A 19,393-nucleotide genomic window follows, 5' to 3' on the forward strand; every position below is an offset into this window, starting at 1 on the left:
ACGAGTCCTGTTATGATTTCAAATACTTTAATTCTTTACACATCGTGCAGAAACTTGATAACATCTGTGCTACAGTTTTTTCCCCCCATTCTGGTACAGGTAATCAGACAGTTGCCGCCGTAAAATCCAGATGCAACCCCGACAGGTTACCATGACTGAATATTCTGAGATGTCCGGTGGGAAACAGAGTAGCATGAATAGGCAGACCCAAAACTATTTACATCAGCAATGACTGGCACAGAGCGCTCTACTTGACTCTGTAGAGCACCTTCCTCTGCATGCGGTGCTGCAGCTCGCCCCTCCGCAACATCAGCTGCAGGACTTTGTAGATGGCGTGCTCCGGATACTTCTGTGAGGTGGAAGGAATAACAGAAAGATTAGTGCTTAACTTTCCCTGAAAATTAACAGTTTTTTAAAAATGCAGAAAATGTCTTTCAAAAAACAACAACTTTAGGGCTACTCATTGATTCACTTGAGGCTCTAACCTGCAAGTTGCTCTTTTAAAAAAAAAAAACGTTCTGTCCATGTGTAATTATACTTCCTTGACAGCCAAATTGAGTTATGGTTTCTTGGCTCCCAAACATGCTGCCTGTTGGCCTGGTTTATCAACATCACGCGTCCTTTACCATTTCTACGCTGACAACACTCAGTGGAGGGTTTCATCAGTGCGCATGACCCTCCAGTCGGTACTAAACACTGCTGCTTGACTAATTACAAGGACAGAGTGCTTGCCTCTCTACTGGTGGGTTTCCACATTGATTTTTAATATTTAATTACTTACTAATAAAAACACCTTCAACAGCTTGGCCCCTAAAAACGTTACCCGTTATCAGCTTGTGACACCATGGAATTTTCTGCCTACTGAACTCAGACAGACTCCAGCTTCCTTTAAATCTCGTCTTCAAATCATTACAAATAAATGTGATGCAACAAAATAGAAACCTCACAGAAAAATGGAGCAAAAAACTGTAAAAACGCTTACACGGCACTGTAGGTGTAATTGTTAGCAGAACCTCAGTTAATTAAGAAAGATATAATACAAATAACAAAAACCACAAAAGTGAGAATGGGGAATCTGTGGGATCCCTAAAGTTAAATCATCAGCAGCAAGCATTTTGTCCAAATGTCCGTTTAAAGCGAACTATATTTCTGCACTCTAAAGCGTTTTAACAACATGAAACATGGAATGTGGAAGCATCAGAAAGCTACGCAGTCTTCTGTCATATGTTTGCACGTGGCAGAGCCAACTACAGCACACATGTCCCATCCTCATTTTAATGATGAACTGCACCCCTGGAACACATCCGGTGCTAAAATAATCCTTCAACATGCTGGAGCAGGCTCTTTTCACAGCAGCCATTTTTACATGTAATTGCAGGGAAAACACAGGTGCAATTCATAAAACTGATGTGATGGAAAATATCCACTGGGCTAGTACTTTTACACTGCGACTTGTGCACCTTACTCATTAACATATAATCAGTTATAAGCAGAGGACTGGGCTGAATGGTCAGTTAGACACGGTTCTTCTAATGTCTTAGTGATGAATAATCCACAAAAGGAACCGTCCACCATTATGAGGCAGTGAGACTGACCTGCTTGGTGAAGTCTTGCACGATGCTGTGCTCGGACACCTGGGAGCCGATAGCAAAGCGCCTCTTCATCTGCTTCTCGACGCGCGAGATCATTTCCTGGTCCTCCTGAGAAGTGAAGCCCTCCACTCCTGGTGACAAAAATGGAAAGTTATATAGTCTCAAGTTTCTCTGTAGCGTGGACAAAGTCAACAAACAAACAAACATGTCCGACAGCGACTACGCACCTGAAAGGCTGCCGGACAGTGCGGCGTCCAGCGTGGAAACCTGGAAGAGCCGCAGGGCCTCGTCCACCTCTTCCTCTCCAGCCACAGCCTGCAGCTTCATCTTGGCCAGGGACTCTGCGATGCGCACAACAGCCTCCAGCTGCCTGAGGGAGCACACACACACACACACACACACGTTCACCTGAAGAGCCCTCGCATAGAAAAGATGAGAGTAAAAGTCGGGGGCGACACGTTCCGCCGCTGACGTGTCAAAGCAAAAGACGACGTCTTAAAAAATGTACCTGACAGTGATGGGGATGGCGGGCCTTTTGTCGGACTCCCTTTCGTGCTCCCTTGCTCCGCTCCTCATCACCACGTAGCGGTTCTTCAGCTTCTCTGCGGCCGCGGCTGAGAGTCGAGGGCCACACTTACTGCAAGCGAACATTCAGAAACACGCTTTACGTTTGAGCCCAATTCAAAATCTGAAAAAGCTACAGCTTAGTGTGCGAGTAAGTGAGAGAGACTCACGTTCTGGAATAGGCGATGTATTTCTTGAAGGTGGCCAGCGGGATCTCGCCCTCGACGCCCTCCGTCTGCGTATGGGCGCTCAGGTGGACGTTCATCACGTGGCGAGCCAGAGTCTGCGGGCAGACGCGCGTCACAGAGAGCGTTAGTCTTCCCGCTGCTCGCAAGGACGTCAAGCGGCTAACGTTGGAAATAAAAGGCGCGCGCCCCGGCTCACCATGTCCCGCTGATGGTCGTGGTGGTCCTTGATGATGAAGATCATGTCGAAACGAGACAGGATGGTGGGCATGAAGTCGATGTTGTCCTCGCCCTTTGTGTCGTCCCAGCGGCCAAACACGGAGTTGGCGGCGGCCAGCACGGAGCAGCGGGAGTTCAGGGTGGTGGTGATGCCGGCCTGGCGGGGGCGTCAAGGTGTTAGGTTACTGCGTGAACCGCTCAGTACATTAAAAAAGGACATTGCGTTTTGAAAACAGCAAACGGGTTAATACCTTAGCAATGGAGATGGTCTGTTGCTCCATGGCTTCATGAATGGCCACTCTGTCGTCTTCTCTCATCTGGATAACAAAGAAAGATTCGTCTTTAATTCTTGGACACGAATAACGCTCAACTTCCTCCGCACACAAAAAAAAAGATTTTTTTTTTACCTTGTCGAACTCATCGATGCACACGACCCCACCGTCGGCCAGGACCATGGCCCCTCCCTCCATGATGAACCCGCGGGTGTGAGGGTCCCTCAGCACAGAGGCGGTCAGACCCGCAGCGCTGCTGCCTTTACCCGAGGTATAAATCTGTCGGCGCACAATGAAGACTCGGCATCAGTGGGTGAACCCGCCGCGCCGGGCAGAACGACGTGTGATGTATGAATAGGATAACTACCCCGATAGGCGAGCACCGCTCCACAAACTTCAGCAGCTGGGACTTGGCCGTGCCGGGATCTCCCAGCATCAGCAGGTTGATGTCCCCTCTACGGGTGAGCCCGTCGGGCAGCCTGAAGAGACGGGGAATTGAAAAGTGTTACTAAACACGCAGCGGGGGAGGGTGGGGGGGGGGGGCGACGGATGAATCGGAGCGCATCCGGTAGCCTCACCTCTTCCTTGAACCCCCAAACAGCAGACACGTGATGGCCCTTTTCAGATCGTCACTGCCGTAGATGGAGGGCGCTACGGAGCGTGACAGAGCGCCGTAGACGTTCGGCGTGGCAGACAGCGCCCTCAGTTCCTCCTCCTCCTGCGGAGTGACGGATCCAGTAGCACCCCGTCCTGTAAGGGGGGGAAAACAAAACCCCATCAACATCCAACCTCTCCTAGAAACTAACGTATCTCACTTTGATTTGCAGAAAGTCAGCTTTACCTGCTCCCTCCGTGTCCACCTGGATGCCAACCACTCGCAGGTATGACGCACGGATGCCCACACCGGAACTCTTCTCGCGGCCCTTGGCCTTCACGGCGGCCGTCTTCTTGATGGAGTAGATGCCCACGATGGTCACTCTGTTGCCTGGGACCACGCGGTCACACAGATACCTGGAAGAGGAGGGAGAAACAGCTTGAACCAACAATCCTTTACATCTGATTATTTGAGAGTGCAGCAGCAGAAAGAAAGAAAAAACACACAACCAGCGGCCGTGATGTCATTTGCGTGCGTGCAAGCTCTTTACCGATCACAGTAGAGCTGCATGTGCCGCGGCATCTCTCCGTGAGGCACGGCATCCGGGGCTTCCTGCAGGCGGAGAGTCTGGAAGTCTACGCAAATGCAGCGGTCCGGGATGATGAAATAAGGGTCCACAGGACACTTCACCCCTCCGCTACCCTCGCTGGGAAAAGAGAAAAAGGAAAAATCAAACCAGTGAAAGAAAATTCGGCATCTCAGAGTTGAAATGGTCCCATGTCGGCCGTTCCCTGCCTCCGTCCAGACCGCTGTACTCACTTGTTGCACTTGCGAGGCAGAGCGTAGCCCTGCAGGCCCGGCGGCAGGGGGATGTTGTTGATCAGGCCGCGACAGCCGCGACACTGCAGACACACCTTGGTGGCCTTCGCCCGCACCGGGGTGGCCGAGATGATGATGCCATGCACCTTCACCAGGCGGGACACCTGCTCGGACTACAGGGGGCACAACAAAAAGAAGTGTGATCTGGGTGGTCGGCGATGACTGTGAGACACATGAGACACAAAAGAGGAGGCGACGGTACCTTGAGGCCACGGATGGAGGCGTGGTGCGCGTCGCTCCTCAGCATGACCTGGATGTCCTGGACCGTCTCCTCGCCCGCGGGCCGGGGCCGGGTCACCTCGTCGGCCACCTCCTTCGCAGCTTCTTCCAGCTGGAAAAAAATAAGACCAAAACCGGTAAAAGGGAGAGCAAAAGGCTGCTTGAAAGAAGCTCACCGAAAAGATTTGTGATGGGGAAGCGAGGTTTCATCACTTTGAACTCACCATGGGCAGGTTCTCAGAGGGCACCTTGTAGAGACAGTCTGACAGCTCCTCGTCAAAGCTGGACAGGTCCTCCATCTCCACCTCCATCCAGTACTCCCCCAGGGTGTAGTGTCTCTTCAGGTCATCTCTGATTTAGAAAAGACATGTTGATTAATTAGACAAAGCTGACTATTTGCGGCATGTTGAAGGCCAGATCAGCCGGCTATTGTTCTTTAAACAGGTGCATGTTGGGTGATTGACAGGTTATGTGTGTGTGAGACAGGTTTAAATACTTCAACTTTTGCCCTTTAATATAGGTCACGCTCCAGAAATGCTAGATACAACATTTCCCACAATCCTCTGCTTCCTTCTACTGCTGTGAATGGGGACCTTGATGACTTGAAGAGCAGTGGCCCTCGTGAGGAACACATTCCAGATGTTAAATGGTGGACTGTCACTTTAAATATTGGGGTTCATCCACCACCAGGTTGTATCGCGTAATGCTGCCTATCCGTTTGTAATTGTTAGTAGCTGATAATATTCATCCTCTCCTCTTGGACTCACCGGTATTTATACGTGAAGCCCGTGCGGTCGGTTCCCACTCGGAACTGCCGGAGGAACTCACGGAACCGTTTCTTGATCTGAGTCTTCTTCAGTCCGCCTTCATCCCCGCCGTGTCCGTCTCCGCCTCCGAAGCTGTCGCTGTAGTAAACTCCCGGGTCGTCGAAGCCAGACATGATGAAGCAGCACGAGACGAACTGAACTGACTATTTGTTTTCTTAATTAAAAGTAAAAACCAAGATGGATGTAAACTTCCAGAGAGTGCTCGGTGTGCGTGTTGCGCGGCCAGACAACTGAAACTCTTTCCTGTCGGTTTCCCGCGCCTCGCGTCTGGCCACGCCCCTCGGCCCTCCTCTGATTGGATGGAAGCCGTCACCGCCCGTTGCTATTGGTCGAAGCGGCTTTGCGGAGGGTGTCTTCGGGAGGAAGAGCGGGGCTTGTGAGGACTGGTGGCGCGAAAAATACAACAAGAGGAGGAGGAAGCATGCGGAGTATCAGCAACAATGGTCCACGAAGAAGAACGAACACAACATCAAAGCGTTTTTTTTAATGAACACCTTTAGTTGTGGTTTTTAGATTTAGCATCTTTCTGATGTTGGTCATGTTTCAAAAGCCATTTTCTGTTGTTCTTTGTCATGTGTTTCTTGTCTGCTGTGCACTGTGAACCTTCTGTTGTTGTCTGTATGAGTCTGACGTCTTAGTGATCTGTAGCTTTAATCACACCATCTGCCACTCAACATAAGAAACATAAGCCTCTAAATCTGACAGGTGCATATTATTTAAAGAAAGTGAGCTTCTTAACAAAACAGCGCTACACTTATTAATGACCATAAACAAATTTAGAAAACTTTATTAATCCCCACTGATAAAGTTTTCTAACATTTGTTTACCATCATTAATAAGTGTAGTGCTGTTTCGTTAAGAAGCTCACTTTCTTTAAATAATATGCACCTCTGTCAGATTTAGAGGCTTATGTTTCTTATGTTAAGTGGCAGATGGTGTGATTAAAGCTACAGATCACTAAGACGTCATACAAAGCTTTCCTGTAAGACCAATGTCTTGAATCTTCTCAAAATAAAATGTAACCCCCTCCACATGTTACTCTTACACCAGGTTACCATGATAGTCAAGAGTCCCTCATGTTTTAAGGAGAAAAGGAGAAGATCGTGGATACTTTAACTGGGGAGGTTTATATGTTTATCTTGTATATTGGACAAACTCTTAATACGATATTTAAATAAATCCTTAATCTGAATTTTAAAAAAAAGAAGTTAAAACACGTTTTCTGTTTCGCTGAAAAGTTAATTCTCAGTTTATATACATCAGACGCTTCAAAAACCCAAGCTTGATTATAACCTGAGAAATCATAAACTGTCCAATTTCCTAAATGTTAGGGATTAAAAAAAATAAAACCAACAACTTAACTTCCTTCACTCCTAAACTCTTTCTCTCACTAGAAAGCATAAAACAAAGCGCTCTAATTCTTCTCTGGTTCTGATGGAAGAGCAGAGCACTGATCCCAATAAATTATGATCATGCAAGTTATATAAGAAGTGCCCACGATCTGTTGAACTCCAAATAAATAAACACACCTATTGCTAAGAAACACAAGCATTCGTCTTTCTTAAAATACAAACACCTACACACGTTAGGAAAAGTGCTTTATTCTGCTCAGCAAAGGCAACAATAACATTAACATCCGTTGACCTACTAATGTAACTAATATTTCCAGCGGCGTCGTTCATAAGTCTCGAGCAACGGGCAGCACAATCCGGTCAGAGCGAGCGCGTCGCCCGGGTTCAGCGAGGTTTCCTGAGCGCTCAGGAGACGACTCCGTGCTTCCTGCCCGTCTGGATGAAGGCGTCCACGCAGTGGTCGATGTCTTCGTCCGTGTGGGCGGCGGAAATCTGCACGCGGATCCTGGCCTTGCCCTTTGGTACGACGGGGAAGGAGAAGCCGATCACGTACACGCCTGTGGAGGAAGAGAGACGCGCAATTCAAAATTAAAAACGTCGAGAACATGAGCAAAAATATTACTTTTTTCTTCTTCTATGAATTTCCTCCCTTTTTACAGTTAAGACGAGATCCTGTTTTTTTTTTTTACAAAGAATCTCAGCCCTTAGGAGAGCTCCAGAAGTAGGGAGGATGACTTTTTAACAGGGGAAATGGTGGAAAGACAGAGAGGCAAGAGAAATATGAACGAGAGTTAATGAAAATGATTGAGGTCAAAGTTTCTGCCTTGATCTCGTCTTAAACCGTAAAGGAGAAAGCAACTCTTTGTTCCCAGTGGTTTCCTAATGGTTTCCTAATGGCTTCCTAATGGTTTCCTAATGGTTTCCTCTGCTGCCTCACCGAGCTTCAGCATGTCATCGGACATCAGGGAGGCCAGCCGCGCGTCGCCCAGCATCACGGGGCAGATGGGGTGAGCCGAGCCGGAGATGGTGAAGCCAGCCGCCGTCATCTTGTTCCTGAATCTGGATAGCAGAGGAAATAAAAATAATAAAAAATATTACAGAAGGGGAGCGGTGTCCAAATCGAGCCGCGCTTTCTTTCAAAACAGTGAAAGATTTTGAAATGGCTAAAACAGGAATATGTCGATGTGTTTTATGCAACAAAGGTCACAAAGTCTGGCTGTATTTCCTGTGTTTGCATTCCTTTAAAAAAAAAAATATATCAGATTTCTAATACACAATTATCGTGGTCGACAATCGTGATCCCGATATAGAACATTTAAACAAATATTACTTATAATGTATCAGTCAAATCCATCTATTAACTTTCTTTATCGTGCCATTTTGTGGCAAATGATTTACACTCAATTTAAGAATGTAGGGATTATTTACACACTATTACCACGTGATCAACCCTCCCCCTGCGTGCGTTTGTCTGCTCCAGAAGCAAATCATAAATAAATGTTTGAAGAAAGGCTTGTATTCGCCAGAGGGCCCCGAGCTCGCCCACAACACCACAAACGTACATTACATTTCATAACCTGAGGACCGCCCCCCCTCACCTCATGGTTTTGGCCACCATGCTCTGTGAAATCTCGTTGGAGGCCAGCAGCATCTCCACAGCCCGGGTGGCACAACCCACCACCGGAGGAGGGAGGGAGTTGGAGAACAGGTACGGCCGCGAGCGCTGCCTCAGCAGGTCGATGAGCGGCTTGGGGCCGACTGTGTAGCCGCCTGAGGGAAGGAGGACAAGACGTATAAGACGGAGAAGAGAACATTTGCTTGTTAGTTTGTTTTCTGGCACAAATCTCCTGTATGTATGATAAATATAAGGTGACATCCTGGGAGGCGGTTAGCTTAGCACAAAGACTGACAACGCTAGCCGGGCTGGTATCAATACTCTCATCTAACTTTGCACCTGAAGAGTGTGAATCTAAACTAGAATTCCCGCCTCCAGGTCATCTGCCTCCGGCAACCAGTCAAGTTGCAGTTTGTCTGTCTAAAATGTCATCCCTTCATACATTTTGTATCCTATTAGACATTCGTGTGTCATAATTAGCATACGAATTCTTAAAGTTTTGGTCCACACTGTGTAGCGGATGAAATCAGTTCATCACTTGCGTCCAGGTGGAGGTTTGTGCCGGGCGCAGTGACATTATCCTGAGAACGGGACGCATAAAAAAAATCGTATAAAAATGAATAAGCGTATTAAAAATGAAGCTCCGCAGAGACGTACCAGCTGCTCCTCCCAGTGCTTTCCCCAGGGTGGAGTTAATGATGTCAACTCTGTCCATCACTCCCAGGAGCTCGTCCGTTCCTCTGCGAACCACAGGGAGGGAGGAACAGCATTAGCTTTCACACCGATAGCCAGACATGGAGCCAGACTCGTCCTGATGCAAACTCAATTTCACATCAGTACGCTGAAGGTTTTTATTATGTTTAACAAACACGTTCATCCACATCCAAGACATTCAACTCCCCTGATGTGTTTTTCTCATATGAAATACGTGATGTTATTGGATCAGGTGCTATTTAAAGAGACAGTACATTGATGAGGTCATACTAACCTGCTGAAATAAAGCAGCATTATTCAACATTTGCTCATTTTATAACCTTAAAAAGGAATGAAGTCTAATGTTGAACCGCTCACATGGCACTCAGGTTCCTTTGAAACTGTGTTTACATGATGAGGCTCGCAGCATTTAAAAAATGAAATGCACCTTTTGCATTACATTTTGTTGTTGCCGTTAATCAGGATCTTACCCACCTGCCTCGGGGCCCCAGGAATCCGGTGGCGTGGCATTCGTCTATAAACACCATGGCTCCGTACTGTTCGGCCAAGTCACAGATTTGCGGCAACGGAGCCACGTCTCCGTCCATCGAGAAGACGCCGTCCGTCACGACCAGGCGCATGCGAGAGGACTGGGAGGACAAAAGAGTCTGAATCAACACCGTCACCTTGATCTGACCCGGCACCTCAGGAATATGGCTTTAATGCACCGTGCCATGAGCCGGACCCGTCTGAACCCCGTCTGAATAGGTCCATCATATTGTATGTGTGGTGGTGACTGTCAACATGTCTTATTTTTTTATTATTAAATAAACAAAGCCAACGATGAAACTGAAGCAGGATTCTGGAGATAGCGAGCTTGAGTCAATTATGGCCGGTCTTGGTTGCTTTACACAACACTAAAAAAGGGGGAGTTTATAATCATATCATATAATAATGGGTTCACGTGTAACTGACTGTTTGCTAAGCCTCGCACTTCTTTCTCACGGCACATTATGCAGCTTTTCAAGCACCGTGTCCCTGTCACACAGAAGCAGACAAAACCGGTCTTCCAATTTCTAGGTGTTGACCAAATATACTTGATAGTTTAAACAGCTGCGAGCATATTTTATCAACTATAGCTCGGTTATCAAGGTAATATTTGCTCCCCGAGTTGGTGGAAAAAGTTTGACTGAGCTGGCGGAAGCTGCAGGTGGATTTCAGAGCCACTATAAAGGAGTTATGTCGCCCTTTGGTGGTGGTTTTCAGGCAAAGCCCAGTGAAAGAACGCTTTTCAGTGTACATGACACTTAGCAATCAAATTAAAACATTTTGATTGTCATTATATCTAGTTAGCAAAAGAAAAGCTTACATTTCTATTATGTTTTAGCAATGTACCATGTTGAAAATCATGATTTATAAGCATATCTATCAAAATAGATATTCTGTTCTGGCAGTTAATGCATCAATAATTATGACAATTACATCTATCTTCATTTTTCAGTCAGAAAAAAATAATGAATAGTTGTCCTACGTTTAAAAATAATCTTGAAAGACATGATAATACTTCCCCCATACATTTGCATAACTGTTGGCTATGCAATAATATGCTTTTTAAGCAGTTTTTTTATGTGTGTGTTCTCTCTTTCACACAAAGGTAAATCTTAAATATGCACTTGATGGCTCCATACATGATGTAATGCTAAAAGAGGCCAACACCAACACATCCCAGGCAAACAGTCAGTATGAAGGAGACAATAAATAAAGAACACACAGTCCACACTTTTCTGAATGAAAGTAGTCCCTGATAAACTGCGAAAAATGTATGAATGAATACACCTCAGGATGGAGAACATGACTCGTATGGCAATGTTCACATATTAAGACACACACACACACACACCTGAGCCTCTTTGAGCTGGGTCTCCAGGTCCCCGAGGTCCATGTGTTTGTAGCGCATCCTCTTTGCTCGGCACAGTCGGATCCCGTCGATGATGGAGGCGTGGTTCAGCTCATCCGACAGCACGGCGTCGTCTGGGCCCAACAGAACCTGCGTGCGAGAGCAATGGGGTACTTCACTGATCACACCTGGGAGAGCTCGTTCCCCAACACATGACCTGTGACCCCCCGTACCTCAAACAGTCCGGCGTTGGCATCAAAGCAGCTGGCGTAGAGGATGCAGTCCTCCCTCTCGTGAAACTCCGCCAGCTTCTGCTCCAGATTTTTGTGCATATCCTAAAAAACACAGAGCGGACCCATTAACCCTCCCCGTCCCGGGTTGTCAATGTGCTGATTGAGAGGCGGGTCGGGCCTCGTACCTGTGTGCCGCAGATGAATCTGACGGAGCTCAGTCCGGCACCGTGCGTCTTCAGGGCGTCGATCCCGGCCTGCACCACCTCCGGGTGACTGGACAGTCCGAGGTAGTTGTTGGCGCAGAAATTCAATATGCCTGAGAGATGACAGAGGGCTTTATTTATTTAATTTATTTAGATGGGGAACAGGAAAGCCCTCTGGTCACAAGGTCCCTGTGCAATTCAGATGAGTAAAACAACAATAAAAACCAGAGAGCAACCCTGACCCCGCAGTAGGAAACCTGTCTGCGGTTGTTTGGTTATTGGCACAAAAGATAGATAGATGTATACTGTATTCATCCTCAAGGGGATTAGTTTGTCACTTTAGCAGCAAGTGACTTATAAAACGAAATACGAAACAAAACACGCTAATTATGTGTGTGTGTGTGTGTGTGTGTGTGTGTGTGTGTGTGTGGAGTACATTTGGGAGGATGGGGGCAAATCCACTTTGCAGAACAGCAAAGGTAAGAGATAAGCTGCTATGGAAGTCAAGTGTATAACGCCTTGCCGTTTATGTTACTTTTAATATATGTTTCATTTGTCCTCCAGTTAACACAACTCAGCAACTATATGGCGTTTGTCCTCCGCGCGGTGCGTTTGAGGACAGTCGGGTCACATTGCCACCGTGTTATATATGTATATACATATAGATACACACACGTTGTATGCACAGTCACTCGTAAGCCGCCACCACTCACTGCTGCGGCTGCTGTCCACGGTGATTTGCGGTCCCTGCCTCGACGTGATGATCCTCTCCGCTTTCCACGTCCCCGCGGATCGGATGCCGTCGAGCTCGCGCTCCAGCACCGCTCTGGCCTCGGCGACAGCGGAGTAGCTCCGACTCGAGGCCGAGGCTGCGGCGGAGGCCCGCAGGGCGCCGCCGGCCGGTCTCGACAAACTCCGGGCAACTTTTCCAAGAGACATGACCGCGGTGCCCGTGCGTTTTAAAAAGCTGTCACACGCTGCGGGGAAAAGGCAGAAACGGCTGAGAACCGGACGCGGAGAAACGTGGCCACGTCACAGGAGGTAGGCGTATCTGCGGCGGACCAATCAGAGGCCAGAGCGCTTGAGAGGGTGGTTTCTTCTGTCCAATCAGGGTTCAGATAGTCTCCTATGACAGGTACGTGTTGCTTAATGCGAACTGCTGTGTTTGCCTTCCCTTCAAGTCCTTTCTTTTGTCAAAACAACTTCACCTCTAACTAATTGTAAAACCCACACGGTGTTCTGAGTTATCAACTGCAGACTGATGTGTATAAAAGCCACACAGTTACATTTGTTTTGTCCCCATATACATGCAAACCCACACTTTAGCATTAGAAATACAAACAGCCAGACTTTCAGTTAATAGTTTACGTTTAATATGACAATTTGTCATGACTTCCTGTTAAACTTCGAGTAAAACATCTTCACAAAGGAACGTTGGATGTAAAAAAGAAAAAGAAAAAACCTAGAACCATCATTCTGTTTTCCTTGACATCCTACACCAATAAGGATGTGAAGCATCCAATTATTCCATTATGCAACAGGCGAGCGCTCTCTTACATCTCTTACATACCAGCTAACAGTGTTTGCTACTTAGACAGGGGCGCTTTCTGGAACCCATCATCATGTTTAACAATATATATATATATATAGAACAGCAATATAATACATAATCTATGTTGCAAAAGTTGTCTTCTGAAACAATACCCCCTCTCTTTCAACAGCAGGAATGTAACCATATAAAAATGTGCAAATGTTTGCATTCCACACATGGACAAACCCTTATAACAATGTCAAGTAAAAACCTCAGCCCCTTCATAAAACAAATATTTTTATCAGTTAAAAAAAACAACAAAAAAAAACACACGCTTGCTCCCAAGTAAAGAGCAGTACACACAGCAAGTTGTGGGTTGTGGTTCCCATGTCAAATGTGCCATTCAACCCGTTCACCAGGAAGAAATGTCCCTTTCTCAGCGGATGGCGCGGGGGCTTCATGACTGCGGTTAGTTTGGCGGGTTCCAAGCGTAGCTTAAGACTCGGAGTGGTTGGTGTCCTGCGGGGAAGCTCTCACCGATGGAAGGCGCTCGGCTGCTTTCGCTCTTCCTGCCAAAAACTTGTCAAACTCTGCGGAGGGAGAGAAGCAGGATGAGGAGAGGCAACACTTCAGAAAGTAGTGCTGCGTCAAACTAACCCCTAACTTATTAATTAAAAAGTTACTTAATCGTGTCCGGTTACATAAGAAGTAAAATATGGCAGCAGTTGTTTTAAAGTACTCAAACTGCATAGCTGTGTGGAGCTCTTGTGCTGAATAGGTCTGAGGTGGCATGTGGCACCACATGCCCCGGTAGGACTATAGTGCCGCCTACGGGTTAAATGCTCAAGTATTTAGCAGCAGATGAGAGCCTGATTTGTTGAAATAAGAGTTTAATTTAACCTTAAAATGTTTTGCCAGTCAATTCAGCACAAAGTTATAATATTCCCTATAAAATAAAACGTGATAAAGTGCGAGGTTCCTCACCTTCACTGGTCACGCCGTCCGATTCTTCAAAGTCATCGTACTGAGTCACAAACAGAAAATATATTATAGATAGACGAAAAGCTGCCATCTTCAATACTTCTAAAGTAGCCTGTTTTTAATAAATCTGTTTTCTGTCAATCTGAATGTAATAATCAGTAAGAGAATAAAGTGTGAAGTGTGATTTTGTTGATTACATTGCAGGAAAAAGGTTATATTTAGTTACAATGAGCGCTGCTGTGTGGGTCATGACTGGTCAGGATTTATTCTGTTGAGCTGCTACGTTGTTAAAATGCAACTCTTTCAAACCCTAATGGTCGTTCAGATTCCTCAGGGTAAGGAGGATTCAAAAGGGAGCAAGGTCATTTCATGAAGGGATATGTTACATTGCTGGAGGTCCAGTTCCACCGATAACGACAGTTTGTAAAAACGTCCTTTTGCCGTCGGTTAAGAATCGGTTGACCTCTAATATCTACGTATTACTTTGGAGCGAAAGTAGGAAATTCAGCCATTTACCTCATCGTCCAACTCTAACCATTTCTCAATGTCATCCATTACAGTGGACTGGTTGATAGGAATCTGAGAAAGAAAGCAGAACAGAAGAGTCAGAGCAGAAAAATATGAGCCGCTGGTTTACCTTCATGAAGATGAAACTAGACTACCAAACCACTCCGCCAAAAAAAAAAAAAAAGTGACAACCACACGTCAGGAACAAAAGCATGACAGGTATGACAACAATGTAGACGATACGTCATGCTTTCTGATGGGCAGAACTCCAAAAAAAACATCTCACATTGTCTTCACTACAGAAACATGCAAACCATTGGGTTCCAGCTCAACCATCGAAATCATAAAAAGTGATCCAAATAAAAAGCAATCCAGACCACAGCAAAACAATTAAAATGCAATCTCATGACAAAACCAAGCGACAAGAGGGTGTGGAAGGGTGGATCAATGTGAAAGCAGGCGCAGACGCACCATTCCCCTTTTAATCATCCAATCTAACTTAGGTGAGGAGCTGCGGGTGGAGGCGGGGCTGTCGTCCTTCACGCACAGACAGAGAGTTCATTTAGAAGGAAAGCAGTTACCGAGACAAAGTACACATGTATTGACTCAACCGAGGAACTTTTCACGAGCTAAGTCGTTCTGGACCGTTTCTTGATCTGAAACTCAGAAATCTCTCCTCCCTCATATGCATAACACAACTCAGACGTTGTTCACAATATCATAGAGATCTGTACAGCGAGCTTGTCACTCCGTTGCACACAAAACCTCGGGGTTCGACTTGACCACAAAAACACCTACTGTGGATTCTTTAATGTTTTTATTACTGTTTTTTTTATATTACTTTTTATTTTACTATGAGTCTCTTGTGAGCACTTTACCCGTCTGCTGCTGTAATCCTGCAATTTCTCCACTGCGGGACTAATAAAGGATTATTTTATCTTGGTGTCAAATGTGAGGACGACAGTATCATTCATGGTATTGGGTTTTCACTGCAAAAGCTAGAATAGTTTCCGAAGCCAAATGAGCAATTTCCCCACTGAACATGGTCACATGGCAGACATGAAAAGGTCACGGCCTCTTTGCTTACCGCTACAGCGCTGCGTAGTCTGCTGTCCTGAGCCTGAGCTGCGCCGTCCACTGCAGCTTCACTCTGCTCTCTGAAACACAAGATTTGTACTTTGGTTAACCGCCAAGAAAGACAATAACAATAAAGTTCACACAAAAAAAAAAACTTTGAGGGAATGAATCGGAATTAAACTCCAAACAAAAAGCAACATTTTTGCAAATGGGAATTCCAGAGAATTTTGCTGGAGGAAGAGCTGCATGACCGCTCCGTAAAGATTGTATTTGTAACACATTGATATCACAGAGCAGCAGAATTTGCTTTGTTATTCACACAGACTCCACAATACTATAGTGGTTGCTAATGTACCCCTCAGATGAACTCATCCTTTATCGACACCACCATGAAGAAGTGGTGTTATTTAACACTATCAATCACATATTGGATATTAATGCCAATTCTCAGTGTGGAAGCTTGACTTGTTTAACCATTACTTAAAATGTGTATCCATTACTTTTAGCTAACTATTTAGCTAAATGTTCCAATATGTAGCATATAGCTAACATTAATTATTCAATTTGTATTAATCACTTTTAGCTAACTATTAAAATATGTAGCTTGTAGCTAACATCAACTATTCACTATGTCTTCATTATTTTTAGTCAACTTTTGAAATATCTAGCATTTAGCTAACGTAACTATTCTCCATCTATGTATTCCTTACTTTTAGCTAACTCCTTCCACTGTTAATATAAGCTTGCCATCTCAACATCATTCATTATTTTTAGCCAACTCTTTGGACGGCTCTGCTTGCAAAAACGTTTTCATAAAATCTTTTCATGTAATTTACTCTCATTGAAATAACTATTTTACTTAAAACCAAAAATACAACTTTTGTAACTTGTATACATCTTCAAGGTCATATGGCTGATCGTCTTTCTGTACCTTGGCCTTTGTCGAGTTGAGACATTTATATTGTGCGATAACATGTCATCCGATTCGCTTGTACCTGCAAGAGGAACAGCGAGAAGTTAACAGTGCACAGGATAAGTGGAGGCGTCCACTGCACATGGTAGGTGATGTTCGTACATACACGACCGGGGTACTTACTAAGTCTTGCCATCTGACTGGAAAAACTGACAGCTTTTGACAGGCTGAGCGAGCTGACCCCCGATTGGCTGACGGACTCGGGTGTCAAATCGAAGTCCGTCAGGTTGACGTATGTGTGACTCTGATGGAAAAAAAGTGAAAGTCCATGACTCATCCGTTGCCAAGTGAGAAGAACAACTAATTTAAATATGACCGACATGTTGTTTACCTGCTCTGCTGTGCTTTGACCGTTGGGTATTCGTCTTTCAAACCTGTGAACACAAAACCATATCGTCAAACGGTGAAATACAACCTGTTGAAAAACTACAATCCTCTTATTTTCTCAACAAGTATGTGCAATAGTCAACCTCTGGTAGCGGGTGAAGGCGGTGTTCATCTCATCGTTAGCTGCCAGCAACTCTTCGATCAGCTTCTCCTCACTGAGTTTGGGGACCACCTTTACAATCCTGTCTTGCATTTCCTTACAAACTGTGTATAACTGCTAATGACATAATCAGACAAAGAATGTGTGGGCGGGGGTTTGACGGGGGAAGATGCAACACAAAATATATAAAAAAGGAGGAGATCAGTTAAGGGTAAGGCACGGTTACTCAACATGACTGGAGGGAAGGGAGTTGCACAGAATACTTCACATCATTAAAATCTGTGTGTGTCTCTGTGTGTTTTTTACCTCCAGCAGCTCCATGTCTGCTTGTTTTACAGTGACAGGATCCAGCTGAGTCATCAGGTCTGACATCATAGTCAGGTTGCTTCGCACCATTCCCAGCTCCGTCTTCAGCTGCTGGATCTGGGAGATCAATGATATTTCCCGAATAAGCACAGCTTCAGGCATGTATTGATTATATAAGTGCTGCAGGCCAAAGTGGTACACAAACGGGAGTTATGAAACAGCAAAGACCGGTGGTTTCTAGGAAAACAATGCAATTGAAACGCTAAAAATAGAAACATCCATCTGTAGCGCAGCAAGACCATCACCTGGCTGGGAGTGAAAGCATTGTGTCCCTCCAGGGCCAGCTTTAGCTCGGAAGTCAGCGGTGGGATGAGCGGAGGTTTGGAAGAGAGGAACACGGCGGGCAGAGTAGTGACAGCAGACCCGTTCCCAGACAAAGGCTGGTAAGCAGATGCACAGAAATGACCCGCAAGAAAGAAAGAAAATGACCAGAAAGATGGCAGGTAGCACCCGAAACACAGCGAGGGAGTGCAGCAGCCGTGCTTGTACCTTTTGGGGGGGTTGGCCGGGCGAGTAGCCGTCCAGCTCCGTCATGGGGAACTCGAGTCCCTTCCTCCGCAGGTCTTCGTACACGGACACCACGCCCGTCAGGTCGGGCGAGCTACGGAACGCGTCGGCCCACGCCTTGACGAGCGACAACCACAAATTACTCCGACTGTAATTACTCATTACAACAATTTGTTTCCCCACCATGCTGCCAAACATGTAATGTGGCTTTTATTTTTCGTCACCTGGACAATGCTGAGCACTCTGTCATGCAGGACTAAGGGAGGGTTGTTTTTCGGGATGATCGACCGGACGAGAACCCCCTCGACGAAATCCCGCGTGGTCACCAGGACGTGAAACTTGTAGCCGCAGTTCTTCACGCATGTCTCCAGGACCTAACACAGACGCAATAGCTAGAACTCAAACCGGGTGTAAACACAAACTGAGCGTGAGGGCGAAGAGGGAGCGACACTCACAGTGAGCGCCAGCATGACCTCCTTGAAGTTCCTGTTCCCCACAATCCTTTTCTTTAAGGCTCTGACTGCATCTTTAGGTCTGTAAATCAGAGGATGTTTAACAGTCAGAGGAGTGAAACCTCCAGAGGACTCGCGCGCACACACACACACAACACACACAACACAAGAACACACCACACACAAACACACCCTTCCTCTGAGCTGTTGATCATGTCGCAGATCTCCATGTTGAGGGCCCAGTCTTCTGATGGCATGCTGGCGCCAGTCGCACTCTCTGCAAATAAATAAATAAACAATGCAATGTTGAGTCATATGAAGCTGCAGACTAAAATGCATTGTCTAGTCACAACAGTTTACTCTGGAATATATATATTATAGCTTGTCTTCATGATTATTAATGAGATGATTTCATGAATGCGTTTCTCAGAATTTAATAATAATAATAATTTCTTCATAGCATAGCAAAACATAGCAGTTGATAGAGTACACCGTTTTTTCTGATTTGGATAATAATGACAGATGTATATTGAATGTGTGTAAACTCTACAGTTGGTATAATGAATAACACTGTCTCTACTAACATTACATCTGTTTATCTATTCGTTTCCTAATCTCGATCAGTAAGTGAACACACGAGCAGTCATTAAGCTACAGTTGAATGTGCATCTAATTTGGGTCAGGAGGCTGTGGCCCACTTTTCTTCCCACCCAGCTATTGGCTGGCTGAACGCAGACACGGAAAACAACCAATCACGTTGAGCCCCGCAGCATCCAAGTCCCGCCTCTGCCCAACCATTGCTTTAGCGGACGCGTCACTCAAACCGCAACCCGTCGCTCCTCTTGTCAGCCTTTAATACATTTACCTTATTTTCACCATGTCACTGTATTGACATTATACACGCGTTACTCGCGCAATTTAAAATGATGATTAAAAATAGTAGAAGCGTGAAAATGCGAGAGAGAGAGATGCGCGTGCCGGGCGGCGTAATGACTCCGGTAAAGGTGACTGAGCCCGACTAAAGGATTCGGTCAATACAATGTAAAGAATTGAAGAAAAGGTTTAAAAAAACAAAACGCTCACCTATTCGCTGTCCCACCGGCGTGCTGAACGGATTCCCCATTAAAAACTCCATGGTGAGGCCCGGTGCGCCGCGTCGAGCCCGCT

At 45.8% G+C, this 19,393-nt stretch overlaps 3 protein-coding genes across 3 annotated transcripts; all 3 read right to left on the minus strand.

Moving 5' to 3' along the window:
• Positions 1-21: 21 nt before the first annotated feature.
• mcm5 (minichromosome maintenance complex component 5) lies at positions 22-5,465 on the minus strand (the record flags this gene model as incomplete). The annotated part of the gene is made up of 16 exons (XM_079233655.1): positions 22-349; positions 1,596-1,723; positions 1,820-1,962; positions 2,101-2,229; positions 2,327-2,439; positions 2,541-2,717; positions 2,812-2,877; positions 2,968-3,111; positions 3,200-3,311; positions 3,411-3,582; positions 3,674-3,843; positions 3,978-4,133; positions 4,247-4,419; positions 4,509-4,637; positions 4,750-4,876; positions 5,293-5,465. The coding sequence occupies 16 exons, from the start codon at positions 5,463-5,465 to the stop codon at positions 248-250; spliced, it is 2,214 nt and encodes a 737-aa protein (XP_079089781.1). The 3' UTR covers positions 22-247.
• Positions 5,466-6,944: 1,479 nt separating this feature from the next.
• On the minus strand, positions 6,945-12,317 carry gcat (glycine C-acetyltransferase). Its single transcript, XM_079232793.1, has 9 exons — positions 12,059-12,317; positions 11,328-11,458; positions 11,143-11,244; positions 10,913-11,059; positions 9,508-9,662; positions 8,977-9,059; positions 8,303-8,474; positions 7,642-7,763; positions 6,945-7,261 (listed from the first exon to the last, which is right to left on the minus strand). Exons 1-9 carry the CDS (start codon positions 12,282-12,284, stop codon positions 7,110-7,112), a joined length of 1,290 nt encoding a protein of 429 aa, XP_079088919.1. The 5' UTR covers positions 12,285-12,317; the 3' UTR covers positions 6,945-7,109.
• A 401-nt stretch (positions 12,318-12,718) lies between these two features.
• On the minus strand, positions 12,719-19,393 carry tom1 (target of myb1 membrane trafficking protein). Its single transcript, XM_079232662.1, has 16 exons — positions 19,310-19,393; positions 18,419-18,503; positions 18,230-18,308; positions 17,999-18,148; positions 17,757-17,891; positions 17,513-17,647; positions 17,208-17,324; positions 16,885-17,015; positions 16,746-16,788; positions 16,538-16,658; positions 16,373-16,436; positions 15,452-15,521; positions 14,836-14,901; positions 14,374-14,436; positions 13,861-13,900; positions 12,719-13,466 (listed from the first exon to the last, which is right to left on the minus strand). The coding sequence occupies exons 1-16, from the start codon at positions 19,359-19,361 to the stop codon at positions 13,372-13,374; spliced, it is 1,446 nt and encodes a 481-aa protein (XP_079088788.1). The 5' UTR covers positions 19,362-19,393; the 3' UTR covers positions 12,719-13,371.

Source organism: Taurulus bubalis, assembly GCF_910589615.1.
Source record: "Taurulus bubalis genome assembly, chromosome: 17".
NCBI classification, from domain to species: domain Eukaryota; kingdom Metazoa; phylum Chordata; class Actinopteri; order Perciformes; family Cottidae; genus Taurulus; species Taurulus bubalis.

What these genes read in the sequence shown, in the direction of transcription:
- tom1 (XM_079232662.1), bottom strand. Translation starts at nt 19,361, where the DNA reads ATGGAGTTTTTAATGGGGAATCCGTTCAGCACGCCGGTGGGACAGCGA. An exon ending in GCCTTCACCCGCTACCAGAG is followed by an intron (nt 16,789 to 16,884) that starts GTTGACTATTGC and finishes TTGTGTTCACAG; the next exon opens with GTTTGAAAGACGAATACCCA. An exon ending in GGATGATTAAAAGGGGAATG is followed by an intron (nt 14,437 to 14,835) that starts GTGCGTCTGCGC and finishes TTTCTTTCTCAG; the next exon opens with ATTCCTATCAACCAGTCCAC.
- gcat (XM_079232793.1), bottom strand. Translation starts at nt 12,284, where the DNA reads ATGTCTCTTGGAAAAGTTGCCCGGAGTTTGTCGAGACCGGCCGGCGGC. An exon ending in CCCAGCTCAAAGAGGCTCAG is followed by an intron (nt 9,663 to 10,912) that starts GTGTGTGTGTGT and finishes TTGTCCTCCCAG; the next exon opens with TCCTCTCGCATGCGCCTGGT. An exon ending in AGCACTGGGAGGAGCAGCTG is followed by an intron (nt 8,475 to 8,976) that starts GTACGTCTCTGC and finishes TCCTTCCCTCAG; the next exon opens with GCGGCTACACAGTCGGCCCC.